Here is a 22,202-nt window from a genome sequence, read left to right as displayed (position 1 = left end):
GTTAAAGTGCAATCGGTTCCACATGTATTTAGGAGGGAGCCTGATGGTTGCTACACTTGCTATTAGTTTGCTGTACCTGCATGAATAGTTCAGTTAGTGTTAAGGATGAAAGAAGCAGGAGCAAGAATTATCACCTGAAGCAGCATCCATGTAGGAAATTGGGATAGCATGGATGCTGTTTCCAATGTCAGATTTTAGGACAGCCTTCCTTGCCTTAAGAGACTACTTGGCTAAGATCTATTACAGTATTCTGTCCAGATGCAGTAAAATGCTTTAGATTATCTGTCCCAAATGTTCTTTAATTCATACCCACCACTGGAACTCTTTGTAAGAATAACAGAAATATTATGTCTTAATGTAGATATTAATCTATGTCATTCTGTAATTTTTATTTCTGTAAGTGCTATCTGTTTTTGTCTTTTTGAATACTATTTTTTGCTATCTACAGAATAATGAAGGTATGACTCACAGTGGTAACTCTAATATCTCTTCTCATTAACACTGAGAAGAGAGGAAATGCAAGATTAGAGGATAAAAAAGTCGAAGGGAAATGGAGGGCTCATTGCATGTGTTCGAGGAATAAGAAGCATCAAAGGTGAGGACAGGAGCCAATTGAATCATCAGGATGCTATAAATAATTCTGAAGTAATCTCTTTATCATTAAAAAAGTGAATTAGGAGAAGCTGATGGGGCAAAAGCCGATGGTTTGAATTTAGAAGAAATTATAGCAGTCCAGGGTGCACAAAGTGTTCTGCTGGGGCCACTGGGAGGGACTTGATTGCAGAGCTTTGACGGGATTGTTGGAGGGAGAGCGTGGGAGCGGGCGGAGGCGAGGCAGGGTGCGGGGAGCAGCCGGCAGAAGGGAGCGGGCCGGCAAATACGTGTGAATGGCCCCTGGCAGCTGGGGCGCTGCCCCACCGGTGGCACTGAGGTGACCTTTTCTGGCCACCAGGTTACCCCGGGGGCCGCTTCGTCTCCTGCCCCATCTTTGGCTCCAGCGGCTTCTTCTCTCTCCTCCTCCCACGACAGCGCTGGGCAGAGCCCAGGTGAGCTGATCTCCAGCACAGCGTGACCTGCAACCGAGAGTTCAGGGTTTGAACCGGACACAGCGGGACGGGAGGGAAGAGGATTTGGATCCATGAGTGTCTCGGCCAAGGTCACAGCCCCCGACTGTTCGTAGTTGACCTTGAGCTGCTGAGGAAGCAGAGCGGGGTCCGTGCCCATGCCGGGGGCCGGTGTGCGGCGCCCGGCAGGCGCCGATCCGCCTGGCGTGCGGCAGAAACGCCATCTGCTCTTCGCTGCTGCTGGGACAAGCACCCTCGAAGGCATTTTCAGCCTCTGAAAGCATCGTGTAGTGGTTATGTATAGGCTGTGACAAATCAGAATCCCTTTGGTAGTTCAGTTTGTTAATAACCCCCAACGTTAATTGTGTTTCAGCTCACGTTCACTTGCCGTTTGAATGCCTGATGATCTCCGTTAGTGAGAAAAAAATTATTGCAGTGGTACTTTGAAATTATATGGTGCCACTCTGGTGGTCTAATGTGTCTGGAAAAGCAGAAGTGAAACTGCTGATCACAGTTGCTGCTCTCTGCACAGAGAATCAAATGTGGATTTTCAGTGATTGCCTGTGTGGGCTTCAGCCAGGGCGCTTCCACTCTGTGTGAACACAACTGTATGACCAGTGCTTTAGACCCACACGGACACAACCCTGGAGCCAGTCACCGCATGAGGGATCTCGTGTTATTCAGAGATAATGGGATACAGTATTTGTTCATTAATATAATTTTGTGAGGAGGCTTTCATGCATCTGCAATGCTAATCAGCTGCCTCTGCATGTATAGGATAAATGTTATCCTACCCCTTGAAACTGAGAGAAGCAGGATGTTACAGTTAAATATCCCAAATAGCAGCACAAAGTATTTTGCTGGTTCTTATCAGTTATTTAGTCTCAATAGAAGAGAATGTACATTTTTTTGTTACAACAAGGCACAAGCTTTGTGTCGCCAGTTTTTCCTCATCTGATGCTATTGGTTCAGCATCTTAGTATTAGACCTGTTATGGATATAGATACTATTTTGAGGAGATAATTTTTGGACTCCAATGTAAACTTTTGCTATTTGCCTTGAGAAATATCTCATCCTTTCTGCAAAATGTTTACATAAAGCAGATACAGTCTGTCCCACATAAACAGATACAGTCTGTCCCATAACTTTAGATAAAACACATCCAGGATTTCCTGTTGCCTCTCGCTCCAGCAAATATGTTCTTTGAATTGATGCTTGCTCTTTCTTTCAAGGTCTGTGAAATACAGCTTGAGGAAGCTACTTCTGTTTCCACTGATTTGAATCTACCTTGTCAGCCTTTTCTGAGATCCCTGAAGATAGTAAATGGGAACGTGACATTTTACTGCTGTGGGTCAGCTGTTATCTGACAAACGTAAACAAACAAAAATATAAATGCTGGGGGCTGAAACTTCGGTCTGCTCTATAAATATTGATTTATGAAGAATCTGAGATGGGAGTTAAATTAGTATCTTTAATCAGAATGAAATGGAAATATTCTTGGTGCCTATTCTTTTTTTTTTTTCTATCTGTTTTTTTTAAGTTGGCAATTCTTTATGAGTTGCCTGTATTTTTTTATCCATACTGATTATCACAGTGGTTTACCACCACATTTGCATCAATATGTTGTATAAACCTCAATTATCATTTTGGTTTTCTGAGTTGCTATTTTCTGAGAATCTTTTATTGTTTTTATTGGCTTAACTGCAGACTGTCTCCACCCTCTTTCCTTTTGCAAGTGATCAAATTCTGTAAAGAATTCTCTGCTTTGGATAGACTATCACTTCCCACCCATGCTGTTCTCACTGAGGTTGGAAATGTTATTAATTTTATTTAGTGTAGGGAAAAGCTTGGCTAGCCCTTCAAAACAATCTTTCAAGTCCTGTAATTCAATAAAGTCCTTATTTACAATGGCCATAGCTATTTTTCTCAGTGCTGTCCAAACTGAGTTCTCTCTGGTTACAAGAAAATGAAGCATTGTTTTCCATTCTGACAGCAAAATGGTTCTATTTTATTTTTTAGTGCAGGAAAAGTGCAGCATAACCTTGTTTAAAAGGTTTTTTAGAAAAAGAAGCAGTTGTTACCCTCCACCTTATGCTATTCTTAATGGGGTTTGCGCCAGGGACTGAGGGAGAAAGGCTGGCAGTTATATATGACCTGGTGAGTGTAAAACTGTTATTCTGAGACTTGGATTTTCCCCTTCTTCCCAGTGCTAATCATTGCTTTTTCTTACACACCAGCACACGAGCACTGTATTTCAGTTCTCTCTGTTGATTGTGTGAATTGATTCAGTTCTCTCGGTTGATTGAACTCTGTGGTTTATTTCTTTCTTTGGACTCAAAATTATCTAAGTAAAGAAAATATGTTATTATGGTGTGGATAAAACCACTTCCCAATAACTGCCATTTCAGATGTACGCAGTGCCTCTGACCAAGTCTGGTTTTACTGAGGTCTCAGCCTAAAGCTGGGCAGATATAAACAATTATTTCCTTGCACAAACACACAAAGTGTGAGTGGTGGCAGCATGGAAGTTGTAAATGAAACCTTTGGAAAGCTATACAGCACTGAGGCATTGGCTTCTGTCCCTTAGGACCCACCAAAGTGCAGCTAGGAAGGAAGGAAGAAACTCTAGATTTGAAAAGAAATGCCATCTGGGGTGACCTGTAACTTAGTGTCCTTGACAGCTTCATGGCAATTGTGTTAGACATCCCTTGATGTTATATCTTACTTATCCCTTCCTTCCACCCATATAAAAGAGAAAATCAAAGCTGAAAGCTAATTTTTCCTTCCTGTGGTAATTGTGGTGTGTTTTAAAGTGCTGTGAACAGGTTTGGAAGTGGCAAGGGCTTTGAAAGAATGTTTCACATGGGCTGAAAACTGCAGCAGGAATTCCCAAAGATCCTTTTTCTATGGCTCGCTGCTTGTTTGGGAATGTTTTACAGGGATAGCAATTCAGTGCTTCATGTACTTCTGTCATGCAACAGCTTGGTGAATTTTTTCCCAGCTTCTTGACCAAATGGTCCCAGCAGTCTTTTTACCCATGCAGTGTGGTCTACAAGTGTCAGTCGCAGATCAGAGCCTTGTTTGTGAGAAATTGAATTCATGTCAAGACTTGAGCACATCAGTCTGGACCCCCAGATACCCAAGAGCCAAAGGAATTGCCATTTTCACTGCTTTAAAGTTCCATTTCCTGCCCACCTCTGCAGTTCAGATGAGTTGTGAACAGAGTAGTAACTCCCTTGCCTTCCCTCTGCGCTTCAAGGCACAGTGAAGTTGGCCTGAATGTAACTTGGCTCCAGGGCTGCAAGTGCTGGCAGCAGCTGAGTGCATTTTTTCCCTCATCTGTCCTGGCAGCAGCGTGCTGCTGGGCTGTGGCCACTTGTAGCACATGGCACCACCACAACCTGCACATCCACCACCCGGAAAAGAAAGAATAAAAGGAGTCTGTGTGTGAGAAACTGGAAAAAATGGTGAATCTGGAGCTTCATCACTACTGATGAAGTCAAGAGAACATGGGCCTGCCTGTCACACCAGTGTAGGGAAGGCTCCACCAGCACAGCTCAGACTTTCCAGAGATCCCAGAAAACTATCTGAGCATTTATTCTGACTCTCCCACATAAATCTGATTATAGTATTTCTTATGATATCCTGTGGAGAGAGTTAGGTCACAGCTTGGGTTAGATTTCATGACATGTCTGTTCTCTGTCTTGGAGATTAAGATTTTGTATGCTCTCAGTAGAAAGCAGAGGGTACTGAGGGCCCACTCATACCTGGAAATAGATACCTGGTTCATCTCCAGCCAGTCTGGAGACTGCACTCCATCAGGAATCTATCTGAGAGGAGAGAAGAACCTCTGCCCCATCCCTGCTGCACAGCCATTCTGTATCTGGAACTGTGACTCTGCCTTTGCTAGTCCTCTCTCAGGGCAAAGAAAGACAGATTTAGATGGAGTTTTTATATGTGTGTGTATATATATATACACACACTTATATATTTCTATATATATATTTCTAATATATATTTTTCTATATAAACCCCATATATATTTTTTATTTATATATATATATATATATATACATATATATATAAATAGATATAACAGATACCTATATAGATATAGCCAACTGTTGCTACAGTCCTTTCCCTAGATGGTCTTTTCTGTTCTTTATGATCTACTTACCTGTATTTTTCTGCTGCAGGGACTTGTGCCAAGAGAAGACCCACACAAACTGAGCTGTCTCCTCTGTGCCTCAGTCATGAGGAGCCATGTCCCTTGGTGCTGCCTCAAAGGATCCCTGCAGAGACTCAACCACCCCAAACCTGGCATCCCTTTGCTGCTGCTCTGCCTAGCAGAGTCCTGCTGCTCAGTCATGGGCCCTGCAGCTGGTTGGGATCATGCTCCACAGCTAAGCAGTAAGTAACTAAAGCTTCAAGTGTCCTGCTAACAGAGCGTCACCCAAGCATAATCCAGGCCCTGACTCAAATTGACAAGGACAGGTTGGGCTCTGAATAAATCTCTTTAAATAGCAGCAGCCATCTCTTTCAAAGGCACTTCCCCCCCCAGCCAGCCCTGAGAGCTGCTTACAGCACATTGCCTGCTATTTCCCACCCAGGCAGTGCAGGGCTGACACTTCTCACAGGCAAGCGTGTCCCCTGCCAGTGGTCTCCCAGCTTTGCTTTGCACCAGGAGTTACAATGAATTTTGCAGCACAGTTTATCTACTTCAGGGTCTTAAAAAACAGAAGTCCCAGGGACCGCTCCAGGGAAGACGAAGACTACGATCCTTTCTGGCAAAGGTTGGAGAATATTGCTGTCTGACTTAGAGCTAGAGTGCTCCTTTATCCCCCTCAGGGGTCATGGTCAGCCCTCGGGGTCCACCCAGGGCCAGGCCCACGGACATGACAACCCCTGGACCCCTCCTGCCTCCTTATGGTGTCGTAGTTGGAGTTTTGCTTCACCTCGTTGTTTACTTAGTCGCTGTGCTGTATAGGTAATGCTTTCTTTTTCCTTTCCTTAATTTCTTTAAAAAATCCAGGAAATTGTTTGTAATTTTCCATAATCTCCCAGGGTTCTGTGGATATGGGTTGCTCTTGGAGTTATCCACTAGAAGTGGTGGAGATTTGAATATTTTTAGCGCACAGAGTTCAGCTTTTTAATTTCTTCATGAGTACAGTATCAGAAATAACTCTAGACAGGCCAGTGGACTGCTGAAAATTTATCTTGGGATAGCCCTTGTCAGATCCTGCTATTACAGTTCTGTGGTTGTCTTTGTTATGGTGCTTATGGTGATCTTAAATTCCTGTTTTGAGACTTGGATGGTGCAGCTGGAATTTGAGTCATCTAGTGTCCTTGTGTAGCATGTGCTGAGGCTGTGCACACACATGGCATGGTGGTGTTGTGCAACTTCATTCTTAACCTTTTCCATAGTTTGTTTTTCCCTCTATTTTATTATCTGAACACCACTATTGAGATCACTCTCTGGTTTTGCCAGATGTGATATAAACAAGGAACAATTCTCATTTCCTGCATCTCCTTGGCACAGATGTTGTTGACATTTAAGACATAAATTGTTTCAGTGGGGCTGATGCTGTTAATAAAGGAGAAGACAAGGTCTTCTGCACTGTGAAAAGGGCTTGCCCAAAGTCACCCATGATATGACCTGTTCTGCAGTGCACTGTGATCTCCTTTCAGCACAGGACCACTCTTTCCTCTATTTTGAATTAGGCTATTCGTTCCTAATTGGAAGTGAATTATGGAGATGTGTTAGTCACCAGAAAACCTCTAGACTCAGAATATATTCAACTTAGGAAAAAGTTTAATTGCTTAATGAGTTTTAGCTGCCAAACTCTGTGAGGTGTTGGATAGTGATCATTTGACATTCACAACTATGAATGTCTTGTAAGAACTTTTGAGAGGAATGAGTCTGTTAGAGGGACAGTTGGTTACCTCTGCTTCAACATTTCCGTGATGGATGGCCTTGTGAATTCTTCTTGCTTTCGGATTGCTTTTCCTAGAGTTTTCTATTTAGCAGCTGACACCCAGTTGCCATTGCCAGCAGTAAGCAATGTCGTGTGCATAGTGTGTACAGAAGAATGGCAGTAGGTTATGACCACAGATGAAGGCATATATAGTGCCAGGCTCAGGCTCTGGTAGATCTGACTTGCTAAAAGTAAGGATAGATTTTATCAGAGGTGATAATACAGCTTGGTTGTTTGCTGCATGAGCTTGATCTTTCTTTGTGTGTGTTGCTGGTGCAGCATCACACAGGTTTGTCAGAACAGTATACGGTGAGTAGAGTTTTAAAGGCCTGCTCAGTGTCAAGGCTTGGTTATTATGTAGCTGTGCTGGATGGTCACAGTGCTTTACACTTTTGCCATCCAGGCTGGTTACTATGCCCCAGCCTCCTTGTCTTTAAGACACTCTGAAAAATAGCCCTGCGGAAGTCTTAGGCAAGTCACTGGATCTGGCTGTGTCCCAGTTTCCATCAATAAAGTTGAGCTAATATTTGCTGAACTTGTCCTTCTGTTTAGGGGAAGGTGTTGGTGATTCCTATGTTTTTTAGGAACAATCACTTTGCATAGGCTTTAGCTATATAAAGGTCAGACATGCATTTTATATTCCCATCCTGTATGTTCCACTGCTTGGAATGATGCAGTCTCGAATGGGTGTTTCTAAGTACTAGTATTACACAAAATACTGATAATTCAATATCAAAATAATGACAATTCAAGACAGTCATATTTATTGTGCAGTATTGTCTTTGATCTGTTTTGAATTTATTGTCAAAGAGAGAGAATTGTCAAATTTATTGTGTTCCTTCCCTGTGCCTGCAGGAATTTACTTGTCACCCTGTAGTGGTGTGCAGGGCACTCAGACACTATTGAGTGCATAACCTGGAATTTCTGGTAGTGAAGATGACATTTGGTACGATCCTTCTTGATACTTTTATCTCAGCAAGCCTCTATTTTTCTACCATTTGTCTTTCATAAAGTCACACTTGCACAAGTTGCTGAGATGCTTTAAAGAATTGCTGCTCTTGCAGTATTTGGATGTATTTGAGAATGGATTAAAAGGTAGAGGAGGAGTTGAGATGGAACAGGAATGTTTATGAGCTACTGGAAAAGGGGATTGCAACAAATGAGGAAAGTATCAGAAGGGTCTGGGAAGCTCAGGTAGCAAGAAGGGTCAGAGAAGACAGTGCTGGGACATGGAATTAGAAGGATTAATGGAGCTGGAGAGGTTCTGGGTAAAAGGGATTTGGATGAGGGAAAGGGCCTCTCTGTCATATCCTGGGATTGCCTCTTTCTCACTCCTGTAAGAGGAGATCCCAGCCCCACATTGCAGTCATGAGCCAGGCAGACTGCTACCTGCAGCAGGCTGCTCACCCTGCCTTGCCCCCTGTACATGACCCATCTCTGCTCAACACTGAGGAGAGAGGCAGAAGTGACTCTAAATGGGGTCACCTTTTGCCTTAATACGTATTCTGAACTTGCAGGTGTAAGATCTGAGCCCAGTTACCTGAAAGCAGATGACAAACATGTCTAAAGCTGTATCTTACCAATGTTTCTTGGTCAGCATACTCCAGGAAAGTCTTCAGGGAGCCTGAAGATGATGGCAGCATATAGATATGACCTTAAGAAACCCTGACACCCAAAACATTAAAAAAGGACAAAATTAAAATCCACAGGTAGACAACATGTGCATATGAGTTTGAAGTGGTATTCAAGCTTAACATTTTGTGACTGCTCAGCCTAAACTGGGCATTGGAACTGGAACTTCTTGTTGTGGCACAGGCCTATAAGGATGCTAAGGTATTCCACAGAACTTGTGCCATACTGTTGTTGTCCACAGAAATCAGATTCCTTATCTGGTGTGCAACAAGCCAGTAATTACACACTGAGAGAGCCATTCATTATACTTGAGAGTTGCACAAGCCTGGGTGCTCTGTGGGTTCCACAAATTAAGCATGCCAACCATCAATGCTTTTTACTAGCTATACATTTTAACAAACAAAGGAATTAGCTTTCATTTGCTACAAGTTCTCTTATTAATTAGTATTATGTCTTCTTGTTAATGATTCTCTTGTTTCTCATGCTAATTAGTCCTTGTGCTCAGTCTTTTTCTTCGTTTGGGTCAGTGGTTTCTTGGGTTGGTGGTTGCAATCTGCCCCTTCCAGAATCATCCTTTACCCAGTCAGAGCTGATTTCAGCACAGCTGCTGAGGTGGCTTTGTTAGTTTCTCCTTTGCCTTGGGAATTCTGCCAAATGTCCTTGGGGCCCATAAATTCTGTATTTTTTGTGTCCACTATCAGTGGTACATCCTTCTCCCCAAGCTTTGTTAATCTCCTATGAGGTCCGAGATCATTGAAGTATGTCAAGCCCTAAATATTACTGGGGCAATTCTACTAAAAAGTAATTTGCTTTTCTAGCACATGAACATCACTAAAGCTCTAAGTTAGCACTAAGCTAACTAACTAAGTAAGCACTAAGCTCTGTTAGCTGCTGTTTCATGGATTAAATCTCCCTTCTTGTTGATTAGGCTTGAAAATATACAAACATCAAACATCAAAAAGATCCTTACTTAAGAAAACTTTTACATTTGCACATTTTGCAACACTGTCAGTCCCTCCTTATAGTGAATGTGTATCACTGTGAATGCAGATGAGAAAAGCTGCTGTAGAAATGACAAAGAAAGGCTGAATTTTCAGTCTTATATTGAAATAAGTTTCATTTTGTGACAGTTGAATTTCCATCTGTGAACCAGTACATGGGAATGTATGTCTATAATTTCACTTCACGTCTGCCTCAATACATGCTGTTGTGACTCATTTTGAAAGTGTAAAATCTGCCAAATGGGCCAACTGCTGGCATTGGGTACATCTGCAATCAAAATGGCAACACTGGGTCAGGCCAAAGAGCTGTCCTACTGTGTGTGCCTTGTGTCCTCTCTCTAGGGGCGGCCAGTAACAGAACTGGGAGAAAAATAAAAGCCACCTAAGGCACTTTCTCTCACATGCTTTCATGGAGTTTGCCAAATGCTCAGGGCTTCCTGAATCACAGATTAATCCTTGAATGATGTGTGTATTGGTCACTACTTCCATTTAGTTGTGCATTTTTTAGGAGCCCGTTGACATTGTTGTTCTTTGTAGAGTCCTCTTGCAGTGAGTTATGTGAGATAATTATTTTCTCTAAGAAGGGAAATTTTAAATTTTCTACCTGATACTTTAATACCATCTCTCCCTAACATTTATACTGGGCAGAATGGTGACAAGTCTTTCACACTTTGCTATTCCCTGGACATGCGTGATTTTGCAGATTTTGCTCCTTCAGTTTTAGAAGCTGAGGAGATCCAGTGGATCAGTTTAATCTGTTTTGTAGGTTTTGTGGGTCCTGAGGGAGGCAATCTGAATGTACTTCATGATGATGCATGTAACTGTCCATCATTGCACACTTGGACACTTCTCTGTCTAACAAAGGCAACAGTTGTGGTCTTTAGGTATAGTATGCATTGTTTCTTTTATATTCCCAAAATTATTTTTGCTGGTTTTATTATTTTCTTATTTTGTTAATATTGCTATTTTTTTAATTTTTTCCCTAGTGCAGTTTAACTTGATGAATATTATCAGTATATTCAAAAAACCAAACTGGAAATAGAAAAATGATTCATTCCAAGTTGTTGCTTTTTATTATTGTAGGAGTACATTTTGGTGCATACTGTTTTTGCATTGACTTTGAGATTTTAAAATATGTAAAGCTATCTACTTAAACAAATTATATTTTTTCCTGTGCCTTAATTGTTTATGCAAAGTCTGCATATGGATCTTCTCTTTTTTTTCCAGTTATGCTGAGCAGCTGTTCTTGAAAAAGTAGGTTTATAAACTGTATTTTCATGTTTGCTTTTACTAATCACTTTAAAGGTAAAATGTTGTAATTTATAACCATATAACAAAGCTTGCCAGCTGGGTATTTGTTTTATGTCTGGAAATAAACAGACCTTTTAATGAAAACTTGTGACAAGCTCCAAAAAAGGAAAAGCTCCATTTGAAAGGAACAGTGCTTTATAATGCTGGGGTTTGTATTTATGCTGGCTCAGATCTTCATCTGGTGGACATGGCTGCTGCTTTTATGACTGTGCTTGAGAAGTCACGTGCTGTGTTTTTTGTGAGCACTTGCATGCTTTGCTGCCTGCTTTGGCTGTTCCTGTAAAAGAAATCCATATAAATCTCTGCCAAGCATGTAGAATGCTTTTGAGGCAAGAAATACTTCTGACCAAACAGGGACATTAGCTGCCCATTTGTGATATGTGATCAAACTTCAGCCCACTGTTTACCTTGGGAGTTTGAGAGCTCTAGGAGGGTCTGTGGCACATCCAGGTGGGCTCAATATGGGAAAATGTAATTCTCTAATGTAAATGAAACATGTGGGTGTAGAAGAAGAATCAAAGTTATTCTGAAATAAATACATGCAGTACATATATATACAATAGAATGATATCCCCTTGATAAAGAGGCTGCTGACTTTTCAGATGCAAATGTATGATAGTTTTTGTATTAAATATTGAGGTGGTAATAATTCAAATGTGCACTAAACCTATCTCAAGTCTGAAAAGCCTATACATATTTTCCAGCGGTTTGATTTCTGTTCCTCTTTTCCAGTGGTCACAAGGTGTTGTCTGCCTTGGAGTCTTGAGCAGATACTCACTGGTCATGAGAATGGTACTGCACATCAAAGACTGAGAATCTGATTTACTTCCCTCCTTTTTTTTCTGTCAAAAAAAGGGAAACCTAAGACTAGGGCAAAAAATCCATATACCATTTTAGTCTATTTGCAGATTTGATGGCACTAGTGTGATGAGGCATTATCATGCACTTCTACTTTTTCACAGAATCCTGTTTCATTGATAAACTTCTTGTGGTCATCTTTGGCTGGGTGTTTTTATAGACTTTTTGATTGCAACAGATGCAATGAAAAATGAGAATTGTTCTTCCATCTCAAATGCCTGTTGGTTAAGAAAATTTGACCCATAAACTCATTTTTGATCTGCCTATTTTTTTTACCCTACACAGACTCCTTTAAACCATTTCCAGTGTAAGAACATAATTAATTGCTAATGATTGCTAAACATTTTAGACAGTATATTCAGAAATAAGACATATCTGTTCTTCCTTTTGGAGTGGTTATGAGAGTCTGTGAAATGGAAAATATTTTTTCGGAAGGGAGATGTATGGAATGGACTCTACCAGCACTGTGGCCTCTTGGATGCTGCTGCTGCTGTTGTTTTTTGGGGGCTGTGCTGTAACAAGTTCACAGGGAGACAGTCTGATCTGGTTCTCAGCTTTGCATTAAGCAGACTAATGTGCACCCGAGCTAACACTGGAAGCTTAACATCTTTATGAAGTGTTCCAGCTGTCTAACCCCAATGGAGCAGAGATGCAGAAAAGTACAGAAAAGAGCTCCTTGATAAGTTATTTGATCTGAAAGCAGAACACCTGGTGTTAGGCTGTATCAGCTTTAAGATACAGTATTGGGAAAATACTTTAGATCACAAGTTTCAATACAAAGAGGTTACAAATGTGTATATACTATATTTATCTTAGAAAATTAGTGTTCTCATTAATTTTAGAGAGAGAAGATCTTGCTACAAAAATTTTCTCCTGTGAAGATATACAGAATGATTGATACTATGGTATATTACTTGATTCTAATAATAAAACATTTTATGTTTCCCATATTGTTATGTGAATTCCTCAGTGGAAAAAATGGAAGCGTAATAGGAACCAGAGCTACTGGCACAGATTATTGATACCATTAAGGAAATGGATGATACTGCCCAAAGTGAGCAATTGCTCAAAAAAGAGTTGTTTCTAAATATTTTTAAATTCTTTGGAAGTTGCTGCAAAGCATATTATGGTGTTGATCACTGCTGTAAAATGTGCTTTATCCAGTCCTGTTGATGGATAGCTGCAAAACTTAGACCCAAATTATTTTAGGAATAGGGTAAATAGTTTTTGTTGGAGATAATGCTGGAATCTCTGACATAATTTAACACATTTGTTTTTAGAAAACCATTTCCACCAAATAGATTAATAGTGAATAATGTAGAGGAGCTTATACCATCTGTCTAATCACAGCCACAAACCAGGGGTGGTATCAGCTCTTTTCCAAATCACTGGTCTTCTGCTTAATGCTCCCTTTCCCCGTAATAATCTCCAAATTCCAAGACCTCCTAAAAGCTTTGCATTAGTCTGTTAGTAGGACTGCAAAATCCTGCACTACAGTACCTTGTTCCTTGTGGACTGAATGCTGTGGAGCATAGTCAGGCAGTTGAAGGTAGCAAGTCTGGCACATTTTTCTAGCGGTGCTGTCTCTCGTATATTTCTTGGGGAAGGAGATTTTTGTGCTATCACATTTCTGCCCCATCTACACAGATATTTACCCATGAAATGTAAACCCACAGATCAGAAGACCTAATTCTTTAGCTCTGTAGGAGGATATAATTATTATACCTTATCAAAGTAATTTCCTTCCCATCACAAGGCAGTTGATGGCTGTCAAGAGTACACTCTGCAAGTATGCAAGGGCAGAGAGCAGACCTCTTGTGTATAATGTAGTGGCATTTGTTACTGCTATTAATAGTTTGTGGGAATGGTCTGCAGCAGCTCCTTGCCTTTTTTGAAAAATATAGAATTGTGTACAGAAAATAGAATTCCAGTTGTTCCAAAATTTTTGGAAGCACTGAACTAGGATCATTACCAGTTGAATACTGAGTACTAAGGAAGATCTTGCTGTCCAGACAGATTATATATTTCTTATTTTCTTGGGTAGGACAGTTTCACAGTTTGCCCACATGTTGAGTTATTTGTGGCTTTTCTAACAGCTGGAAGGTTACAGTATCTTTCAGTGCACCTACAGGTAGGTATTGTGTCAGTAGCAACTCACTCTGCCTGTTTGAGGCTTGCAAAGCACAACTGAGATGTGCATCCTTCTAAAATGCTAAATATCAAGCCTTTAATCATCCAAGCCTTTCTAACAAGTTTATTTTATTTGTTTTCAGGGATGACAATAAAATAAAAAAACAGGATATCCCAGCAGTTTGTGATCTTCACTGCTGTAAGGATGTGCCTGTAAGAAATGGCCTTATTGGGCAGAAGCCACCCTCTATCAACCCCGAGAGACTGAAGGATTTTGGTGAGGAGGATTACCTGAATGGGGATGTGAAGACCTGGGAAATGAAGATAGTGAGCCGAAATGAGGAGTTACTTAGGGATGCCCTTTCCTGCATCCCTCAGCCAAGCAGTAGGACCAGCCTGGCAAGCTGTAACAGGCTGATTCGATTTGAAGACATTAGTGCAGCAGCCTTCAAAATCCAGTGTGGTGTCCAGAAAACCCCCTGCATGGTAGGGAATCTTTATAGTTTTGTATTCTGTGTTTCTTTTAATTTTCCTTGTGAAAGTTGATCAGAAATGAAGGGTATGTGTGAATTGCAGCAGATAGATCTGTGTAAGAAGACTCGTGTTCATATTAATTGTATTTAACTGTCAATAATAATTTTCTTCTTATCTGTTTACACTAACCTAAATCCTCAAAGATTGCAGTGACCTGTAAACAAAGGATAAACCACATTAGGCATAGACTTAAAGCACTGTAGTATTATGCTCTCAGTGAAAAACTCCTGCTATAAGGAACCTGAGTTGGAGGTGGCAGACTACGAGTGCTTGGGTAAGCACTCTTGTGGGAGGGTCTGGTTTGGAACCAGCCCTCATATTTGGAGGGTTTGAAGGTACAGATTTGCCTTCTCAGTCAGGCCAACCAGGATATGTTCTGTAACCAGGTATTTCTGCCACAGGTGTCTTCAGCAAAATAAGGATGCACACAAACATGTGCACCTGTCGTTGGTGTAGAAATGACTGAGATACCCCCATCAATGTACAAGGTCTGCTAAAGCATAAGAGAAGTACAATGGCCAGCTGTACTGTGTTTCTGTACTTTTTCATAGTGTTTTTCTACCATTGGGAACTCTTCAAGCAAGCTACCCTGGGCTCTCTTGGTAATTTCTTTTCCTTTTGGTGGGTGAAAAGAGTGTCTTTGCCAAATGGCAATTCCTAGCAGCAGTCCCAAATCACGCTCTCAATGAATCCTTGTGGTTTGTTTTTCTGGCAGGCAAAGGGTAAGAACTTTGCAATCTGCTTGGGGTTAGCAGTCCCTGGAGTGTAGTGGTTAGGTCCTCAAAGTTGTCCTTGTTCCCAACTGCTGATCCAGAGACATCATAACTAATTCCATTGTGGGTTTTTTAGCCTAGCATTCCCAAAATAAGGACAGCTGTGATTTTTGTAGCACATTACTGAAGAAGTGTGTCTTGTGTCAAAGGATGTGGTACAAGACAGTTTGGGGCTGTAAGGTGGCACAAAAGATTTGGCTGGACTGCAGGGAAGTTTTGGCTAGGGTAGAGTTAATTTTCTTCACAGTAGCTGATATGGGGCTGTGTTTTGGATTTGTGATGAAAATATTGTTGATAAGATGGAGATGTTTTTGTTACTGCTGAGCATCTCTTACACAGAGTCAAGGTGTTTTCCTCACTCCATCCCACCAGTGAGAAGACTGGGGATGTACAAGGAGTTGGGAGGGGACTCAGCTGGAACTGCTGACCCCAACTGACCAAAGGGACATCCTATACCATATGACAACTTGCACAGCAATAAAATTAGGGGGAAAGTTGGCTGGGAACCTGTGGCTCAGGGCGTGGCTGGTCATCAGCTGGTTGTTGGTGAGCAATTGTTTTCAATTGCATGAACTGTCTTTCTTGGGTCTTATTTGTCTCCCTTTGTTATTTGCCTTTTAATTACATTGTTTTTATTTATTTATTTATTTATTCATATTAACTGTTCTTATCCCAACCCATGAGATTTCTCACTTTTACCCTTCCAATTTTCATCTCCCCCCGAGCACAGGGGCAGAGAAATGAGCAAGTGGTAGGATGATATTTAGCTGCCAGATGAGGTTAAACCATGACACCCCTCAGCTTAAATAGCTCCTTTATCCTGGATGTCCCTGGCAGATTTATGCAGCCCATTTATGCAGTTGTATCCCTTTTCTGCATTTACTGTTTCAAGCTAAACAGTCTCACTTTCTTTAGTCTGTTTTTAATGAAATATGCTTTTAAAATTATCAGAATAGTGGAAAACCTATATCCATATAAAACCCAATATATTTTAGTGTGAAAATAGCCCATGACTGTTGTTATTCAAAGTAATATTCCTTCAGAAGTTATTAGTACATTTCATGCATTGTTTCAAAAGCACAGAGTGATGTCAAGAAAAACAGAAAACCTTGATTTTAACTCATTGTGTAGAGATAAGAGCCCCTTTCAAGGACATTGTTTAGACTAAGAAAGTGAGTGTGACTATAATCCATTTAGTTAATTGAAGGGAGAAATACTTTTCAGGGTGATTTCTAATCTGCAGGTAAAACCAGGGATGGAGCATCCTGGTTCCTTAGGCAGAAGTTTGCCTTGGAGCTGAGATATGGCATCGTGAGTGAATTGTAACAGGTCCAAGAGGAAGTAAGCATAAGAGAACTAGGAACTGACATCAAGTTGGAACCTGGTTTGGCTACTGATGAAGGAGCTGTAAGGGTTGTGTTGTGTTAGCTTTGCGGATGCCAGAGGGAGGCTCTGCTGTGTGTTGTACCTTAAACATGGTATCTGTAGTCCTTAGATAAGATCACAGTGACTAAAAGGAAATCTTACAGGCTGGTCCAATGTGTCTTAGGAGGTCACACATCAGGTCAGTTCAACTGCAAATAGCACTGATGCCTGCTTCCTTAGAAGGAATTGCTATATTTAGGCTATATGAAAAAATCCTCAGTTAAAGGAAGACAAAAAGGATAACCTAAAGAATTAAAATCCCGGGTATCATAATTAAAGATAAATATCAATCTAAAGTAAACCACCCCTGTGGGAGAGTGACTTAATGACACAGTTTTAAATGTAGGAGACTTGGCAACTTTATTATACACAGGATTCATCTCCTTAAATCCTTTTTCTGATTGTTTGCTCTAGAATCGAAGATTCTCTACAAATATAAGTATGGTATGTGAAGCACTAGTAGCATTTCTTTTATGGTGTTCTTGTTCTGTTTTGCATAGGCATTCTCCATAGATTAGGATGTTTAGGATATAAACTATTATCCTATTAGCATGCTAAGCACTTTCCATTGTTTCAGTTTCTGCAGCCAGATTTGCAAAGGAGCAGCAAGTGGTAGCTCTTATGTCAGGATTTTCAGGAGCAAAATAGAGAATCTGGCCCCACCTATGGGTGAGAAACTTAACATATGCTTGGAAATCCACTAAAAAGCCTTGAATTGTTCACCTGAGACATGTAGTTTGACTGTATACTTTAAAGCAAGTGTCTGCTTCAGGTATGTTTAGTTTATATAAATTCACTTGGAAAGTCCTGCAGTCTGAAAACCATGTAAGTACATATTAGTGTGTACACTATACAATGTATGTATGACACTGCCAGATAATTGCTTGAGATAAATATTTTGTCATGCTGTTTCTGGATCTGTCTCACTTCATGACTTATCTTAGATGAGGACTTGATCCCCTAAATCACCAGGGCCTCATTTGCTTTGGCAGCCAATAGAGGAGATGGAGCCAGTTCTGAAATAGAGCCGCAGTAAGCCAGGGGAGCTGGCACCCACAGGCTTACTGCAGCTCTATTTTACAAGTATCTTGTGTAAAACGCTTGGTTTAATGAATATGGTAATAGGAAATTAATATGTTGATGCATGCTGGGAGTGTCTTATTATAAAGCTTAACAAATATTTGCCATCAAAAATTTTTAAAAATCATGCACTTAGGCACTGCATCACATGTAATGTGCTTGCTAATTCCCCTCAGCTCAGGCATCATTTCTGTTCCAAACACTAAGCTTTTCCAAACAGCTGCTGCTTACACATGCAGTCCTGGGAAATAGTTTTTTTATTGTTTCCAATTTTCTTGGAGTAAGAAATGTCTTTACTAATATTCTACTGGCCTTAGGATGCAAAATAGACAACACTCAGTAGTGAATCAGTGGCAGAAACCATAGCAGAGCCATAATGGGGCTCAAGGAGGTATTTTCTGATGGCTTTTGTATCTATTAGATGATTACCTTATTTTTTGGTTATTCAATATCCAGTTCTGGCAAGTACTAGAAGCATGGGTTTTGAGACAATTGAAAATATTTGTTTTAATGCCTGTGTTTGAACAGTAAGATCCAAAGTAAGTGCTATTTTCAGAGTATTTAATGGCATGTGGTCCATATTTCACTACTGTGAGTTTGAAAATCACTTCCATAAAGCAGAAGGACCTGGTAGGTAACAACACACTGTTGTGAATTTATAAAGAAACCAGAAGATGAATTTTACATTTTAGAGCTCATATATAGCAGTAGAATTCATGCCTCAAGAGGCAGCTGATGGGGTGTGGAAGATTTTTCTTAATAGTAGATATATTGACATAATACTATTTATCTACTCCAGTATTCTAGGCTATCCAAGCAGTATGGAATGGACATCTACCTGAAGAAGGAGTTCCTCCAGTACACAGGGTCTGTGAAGGAACGAGGTGTACTTTACCTTCTGATGTCATTGCCTCAGGTATAGCAAAGCGTTCAAAAATAAGTAGATTAGTTCTGCTTCACGAAAATGGAGCAGAGTTAAAGATAAATTTACCTCTAATCTCCATCAAATCACAGCGTTTCTTGTCTTTAGAATCATTGTACTGAACACAGCATGTGAACAGAGATAGGTCTGAATGTAAAATACTACTTTATTTACAATTGGCTGATCTGCTGGTGAAATTCTTTAAAATGTTTGAAACAAAAGCTTGCAAAATGGAAACATCAGCGTTTTCCTGTGGCATTAAGATGCAAGTGTTTTTATGTGTACTGTAGTTCTGATGTGTTGAAACCAGCAAACTGATGAGTGGTGATGAAATTGAATTACAATGAGTGATGACAAAGATCTAGATCACCAATTGATTTTGTAATGAATTTCAGTTTTCTTACATGAATAACTTGTTTATCATTTGTCATGGGAGGTTATTGCCATTGTCATATGAGTCTCTGCAGTAATAATTGTTAAAATAGGCATGAGACAGCAGCCCAGAGCAGTGGTTATTCCTGTTTTTCGCAATAATATAAATTAAATCTTCTATTAAAAGGAAGCCTGAAATGAAGCAATTTCATACAGGCAGAGCAGAGATATAAGCTCTGAGGGATCAGCTATCAGCTCTTCTGTGATCAGTTGGAGTTTTTCAGCTCTTTCCCATGAACAAGAATTGAACCCAGAGGAGTACAGTCACAGGGTCTTGTGCTGTTTTAGCTTTGTGTGTGAATCCTGAGATCATAGCAGACATGCATATAGTATACCATAAAATCACAATTCAATCAACTAGTAAAGGGAAAAAAGGAAGGCTGATCATTAGAATGATCCAGGATTATATGGGACAGCTATGTGACACTGTCTAATGTGCAACAACAACCCTGGTTTTTAGGAGCAGCAAAGAAAAGGGGTGATCGTGGCTTCGGACAGTAACTTTTCCATGGCTGTTGCTTACCACGCCTCAGAGCTCCGTATTCCCGTGTTTGTCATCCTGTCCACCAGCACGGCTCCGGCCAGGGTGAAAATGTGCCGCGAGTACGGAGCCATGGTCATCTCCTATGGCACCACAGCCAAGGATTCCCAGGTGCACGCCCGGAGGCTGGCACAGGAGAACGGCTACCTCTACCTCGAAGAGTGAGTGAAAGCCAGGTGCATTAGAAACATCTCATTGCATGCCTGCACAGCTCTGCAAAAGCAACTAGTTTCATTAAAACTTTATCACAGCTCATCCAAATGCTCCTCTTATCTGGAATATGGATGGTTACATGTTCCCAGGCACAAATCATGTCTTTCTGTAACAGCTGGGGATGGAGACCAAAATGAAACACTCTTCTCTGCCCCTAAATTAGGCAAACCCTGTGACTGGGGATTTCTATGGGCTAATATGATAGTGGCTATCGGTTAATTCTTTAGTAACTCTGTCAGAAAGCATTTAGGCTGGTGTTCATTTCTGGTCTCTCTGTTTGAAGTTAGGAGGGTAACAGTTAATCTTTAATGCAAAGGGTTCTGTGGGATAATGTGGAGCACAAGAAGGTTAATGCTCTAAGATTTTCACATATCTGGTGTGAGGAACAAAATGGATACTGCCTTGAAAAAAAGATGATTAAGAGGCTACTTCACACATGCATTTAAAGTAGCTAAGGATGAGCATAAATCTAAATTTGAAAAATTTTAAGTCACTGGACAAGGCAGATCCAACAAAAACATAAATAAGATGGGCAAAACTGTTTAGAACTCATACCTTTTCCCTTTTCTCTTTACTCTCTGTAGCCTCTTATGCATTCCCCTGCCCCACCCCCTTTTCTTTTTTGACCTTTCTTCAAGAAAGGTTTCCAAAAGCACAGAGAGGTGAATCATTAACAGTGATCCCTCTGATACCCTGAGCTAGAATGTTATTGTCCCTCTACCATTGCTGCTTCTGTGCAGGCTTCATCCCACTCCTGGTGTTTGTATGGCATCTCCTGCAGGGAGTGCCCGTTCCCCTCCAGCTCCCAGGCACTGCTGCCTTGAACAGTAATGGTGAGGGGTGTTGGCTGGGAAGAAGATCCCAGAATGAGCAGAACAGAAGAAGTCCTCACTTCTTTCCCAGCTGCTGTATTGGGAAGGCAATACTACAAACTGTACTGTTCAACTTCTCTGTTAGCTCTGCCAGCAGCCAGTGACACACAGGGCTGGTTCGTGGGCCTGGTCTGCCACCATGGGCACAGTCTTGTCCCAGACTGGGATTTTCAGTGGGGAATGAGGTGCCTTGAATCCCAAGGAATTTTAAACACTTTTAAGCTCATTTGAAAACCACAGTTTTCCATAACTTGGTGATTCCCAAATATCTGTCAGCCATTTTTTTAATTGATGTGTTAACCTCCAGCTGGCTTGCATCAACTATCACATTCACACATAAGAACTAAATTATTTTATTTTAATTTGATGTTTAATCTTCCCCTCATCCCTAAATAATGATTTAAGTTACGTAAGGTAGATATTTTCCAGGTTCATGAAGCTCCAGGGACAATGCCTGTGTAGAACTCCAGCATCCAACACTGAGGAATTCTAAATGTACACACTACTGTTAAAAATACTCTGATGTGTTTCAGGTTACAAGAACCAAATTGTTCAATCTGCGACTGTGTTTAATTAAAACCTCACAGATGCAATTTTTCACTGAAAAAAAAAAGGAAGAAATTCTCCACTTCAATTATGAGGCTTTTCATAATGGGATCTATGAAAAATATTTTGTTAGGTGTAGACCTGGAAAGATTTCCCAGTGTAATGTATGCCTTTATGGATAGCCACTCTTCTCCTGTGTGGGTCTGACACACATTCTTGTCACTTGCCAAAGGTGTTTGTAAAATACCAGCTGAGCTCCCAAGTGTTAGAATGGAGCTTGCAAAATGTCATTTTATTTCAATTTAATTCTAGCTTGGATACAATTCCTAGCAATTTGGTCTCTGGATCTCCTCACCCAGGAATTCATTCTGCCCTTCCTGAAGCAGACCCTACGTGACTGGGCTGGGCTGTACCCGCACGGGCGATGCCCTGCAGCTGGGTGTGTCACTGTCAGCTCTGCCCATTGCTCGAGTGCAATTAAAATACTGTGTCATGAAAACGACCATGCAAGAATGCAAATAGATGCAGACACTTGTTACTCAGTTGCAACTTCCTGGGGAATTCCAGGAAGGAAATGTGATTTTTCAAATTGGAATTCAATCATTTAGTCTGCCTAATTGCTGCCTAGGTGCCATGAAATTTTTAGTAACTACAGGGGTTCAGGGCCTCATTATAAATGCAATGTGACTATTGCCAATAACTAACTCAGTACCTCTGTGAGGATGTGAGCAAAATTCCTTTGTGAATCAGGGAGGAAAGAGTGCTGCAGATTGAATTACACACCTTCCATCCTTGAAAGCCCATTTTTTTCTTGTGTAACTCCATATCTAAATGCTGATCAAACCTGATCATTTGTGATCTGGTTACTCTGTTACTCTATCCAACAGACTCTG

The 22,202-nt window shown here is 40.8% G+C and overlaps 1 protein-coding gene across 7 annotated transcripts in view; it reads left to right on the top strand.

Moving 5' to 3' along the window:
• LOC137477933 (L-threonine ammonia-lyase-like) overlaps window positions 1-22,202 on the top strand; it is a 39,956-nt gene that overhangs the window by 4,023 nt on the left and 13,731 nt on the right. For 4 of the 7 annotated variants that reach the window (XM_068197332.1, XM_068197333.1, XM_068197334.1 and 1 more), the window contains 4 exons: window positions 449-595; window positions 14,115-14,457; window positions 18,583-18,699; window positions 19,598-19,839. In XM_068197332.1, coding sequence (XP_068053433.1) covers window positions 567-595; window positions 14,115-14,457; window positions 18,583-18,699; window positions 19,598-19,839 — 731 coding nt within the window. In that variant the 5' untranslated portion in view covers window positions 449-566. Of the gene's footprint in view, window positions 1-448; window positions 596-5,697; window positions 6,052-10,899; window positions 10,927-14,114; window positions 14,458-18,582; window positions 18,700-19,597; window positions 19,840-22,202 lie in introns of those variants that run through there. The other 3 variants (XM_068197329.1, XM_068197335.1, XM_068197330.1) reach the window with 3 other exon arrangements.

This window comes from Anomalospiza imberbis, chromosome 8 (assembly GCF_031753505.1).
Source record: "Anomalospiza imberbis isolate Cuckoo-Finch-1a 21T00152 chromosome 8, ASM3175350v1, whole genome shotgun sequence".
Taxonomy (NCBI): Eukaryota; Metazoa; Chordata; class Aves; order Passeriformes; family Viduidae; genus Anomalospiza; species Anomalospiza imberbis.
Note: the sequence above shows the minus strand (reverse complement) of the source record. Positions and strands in the feature narration are given on the sequence as shown.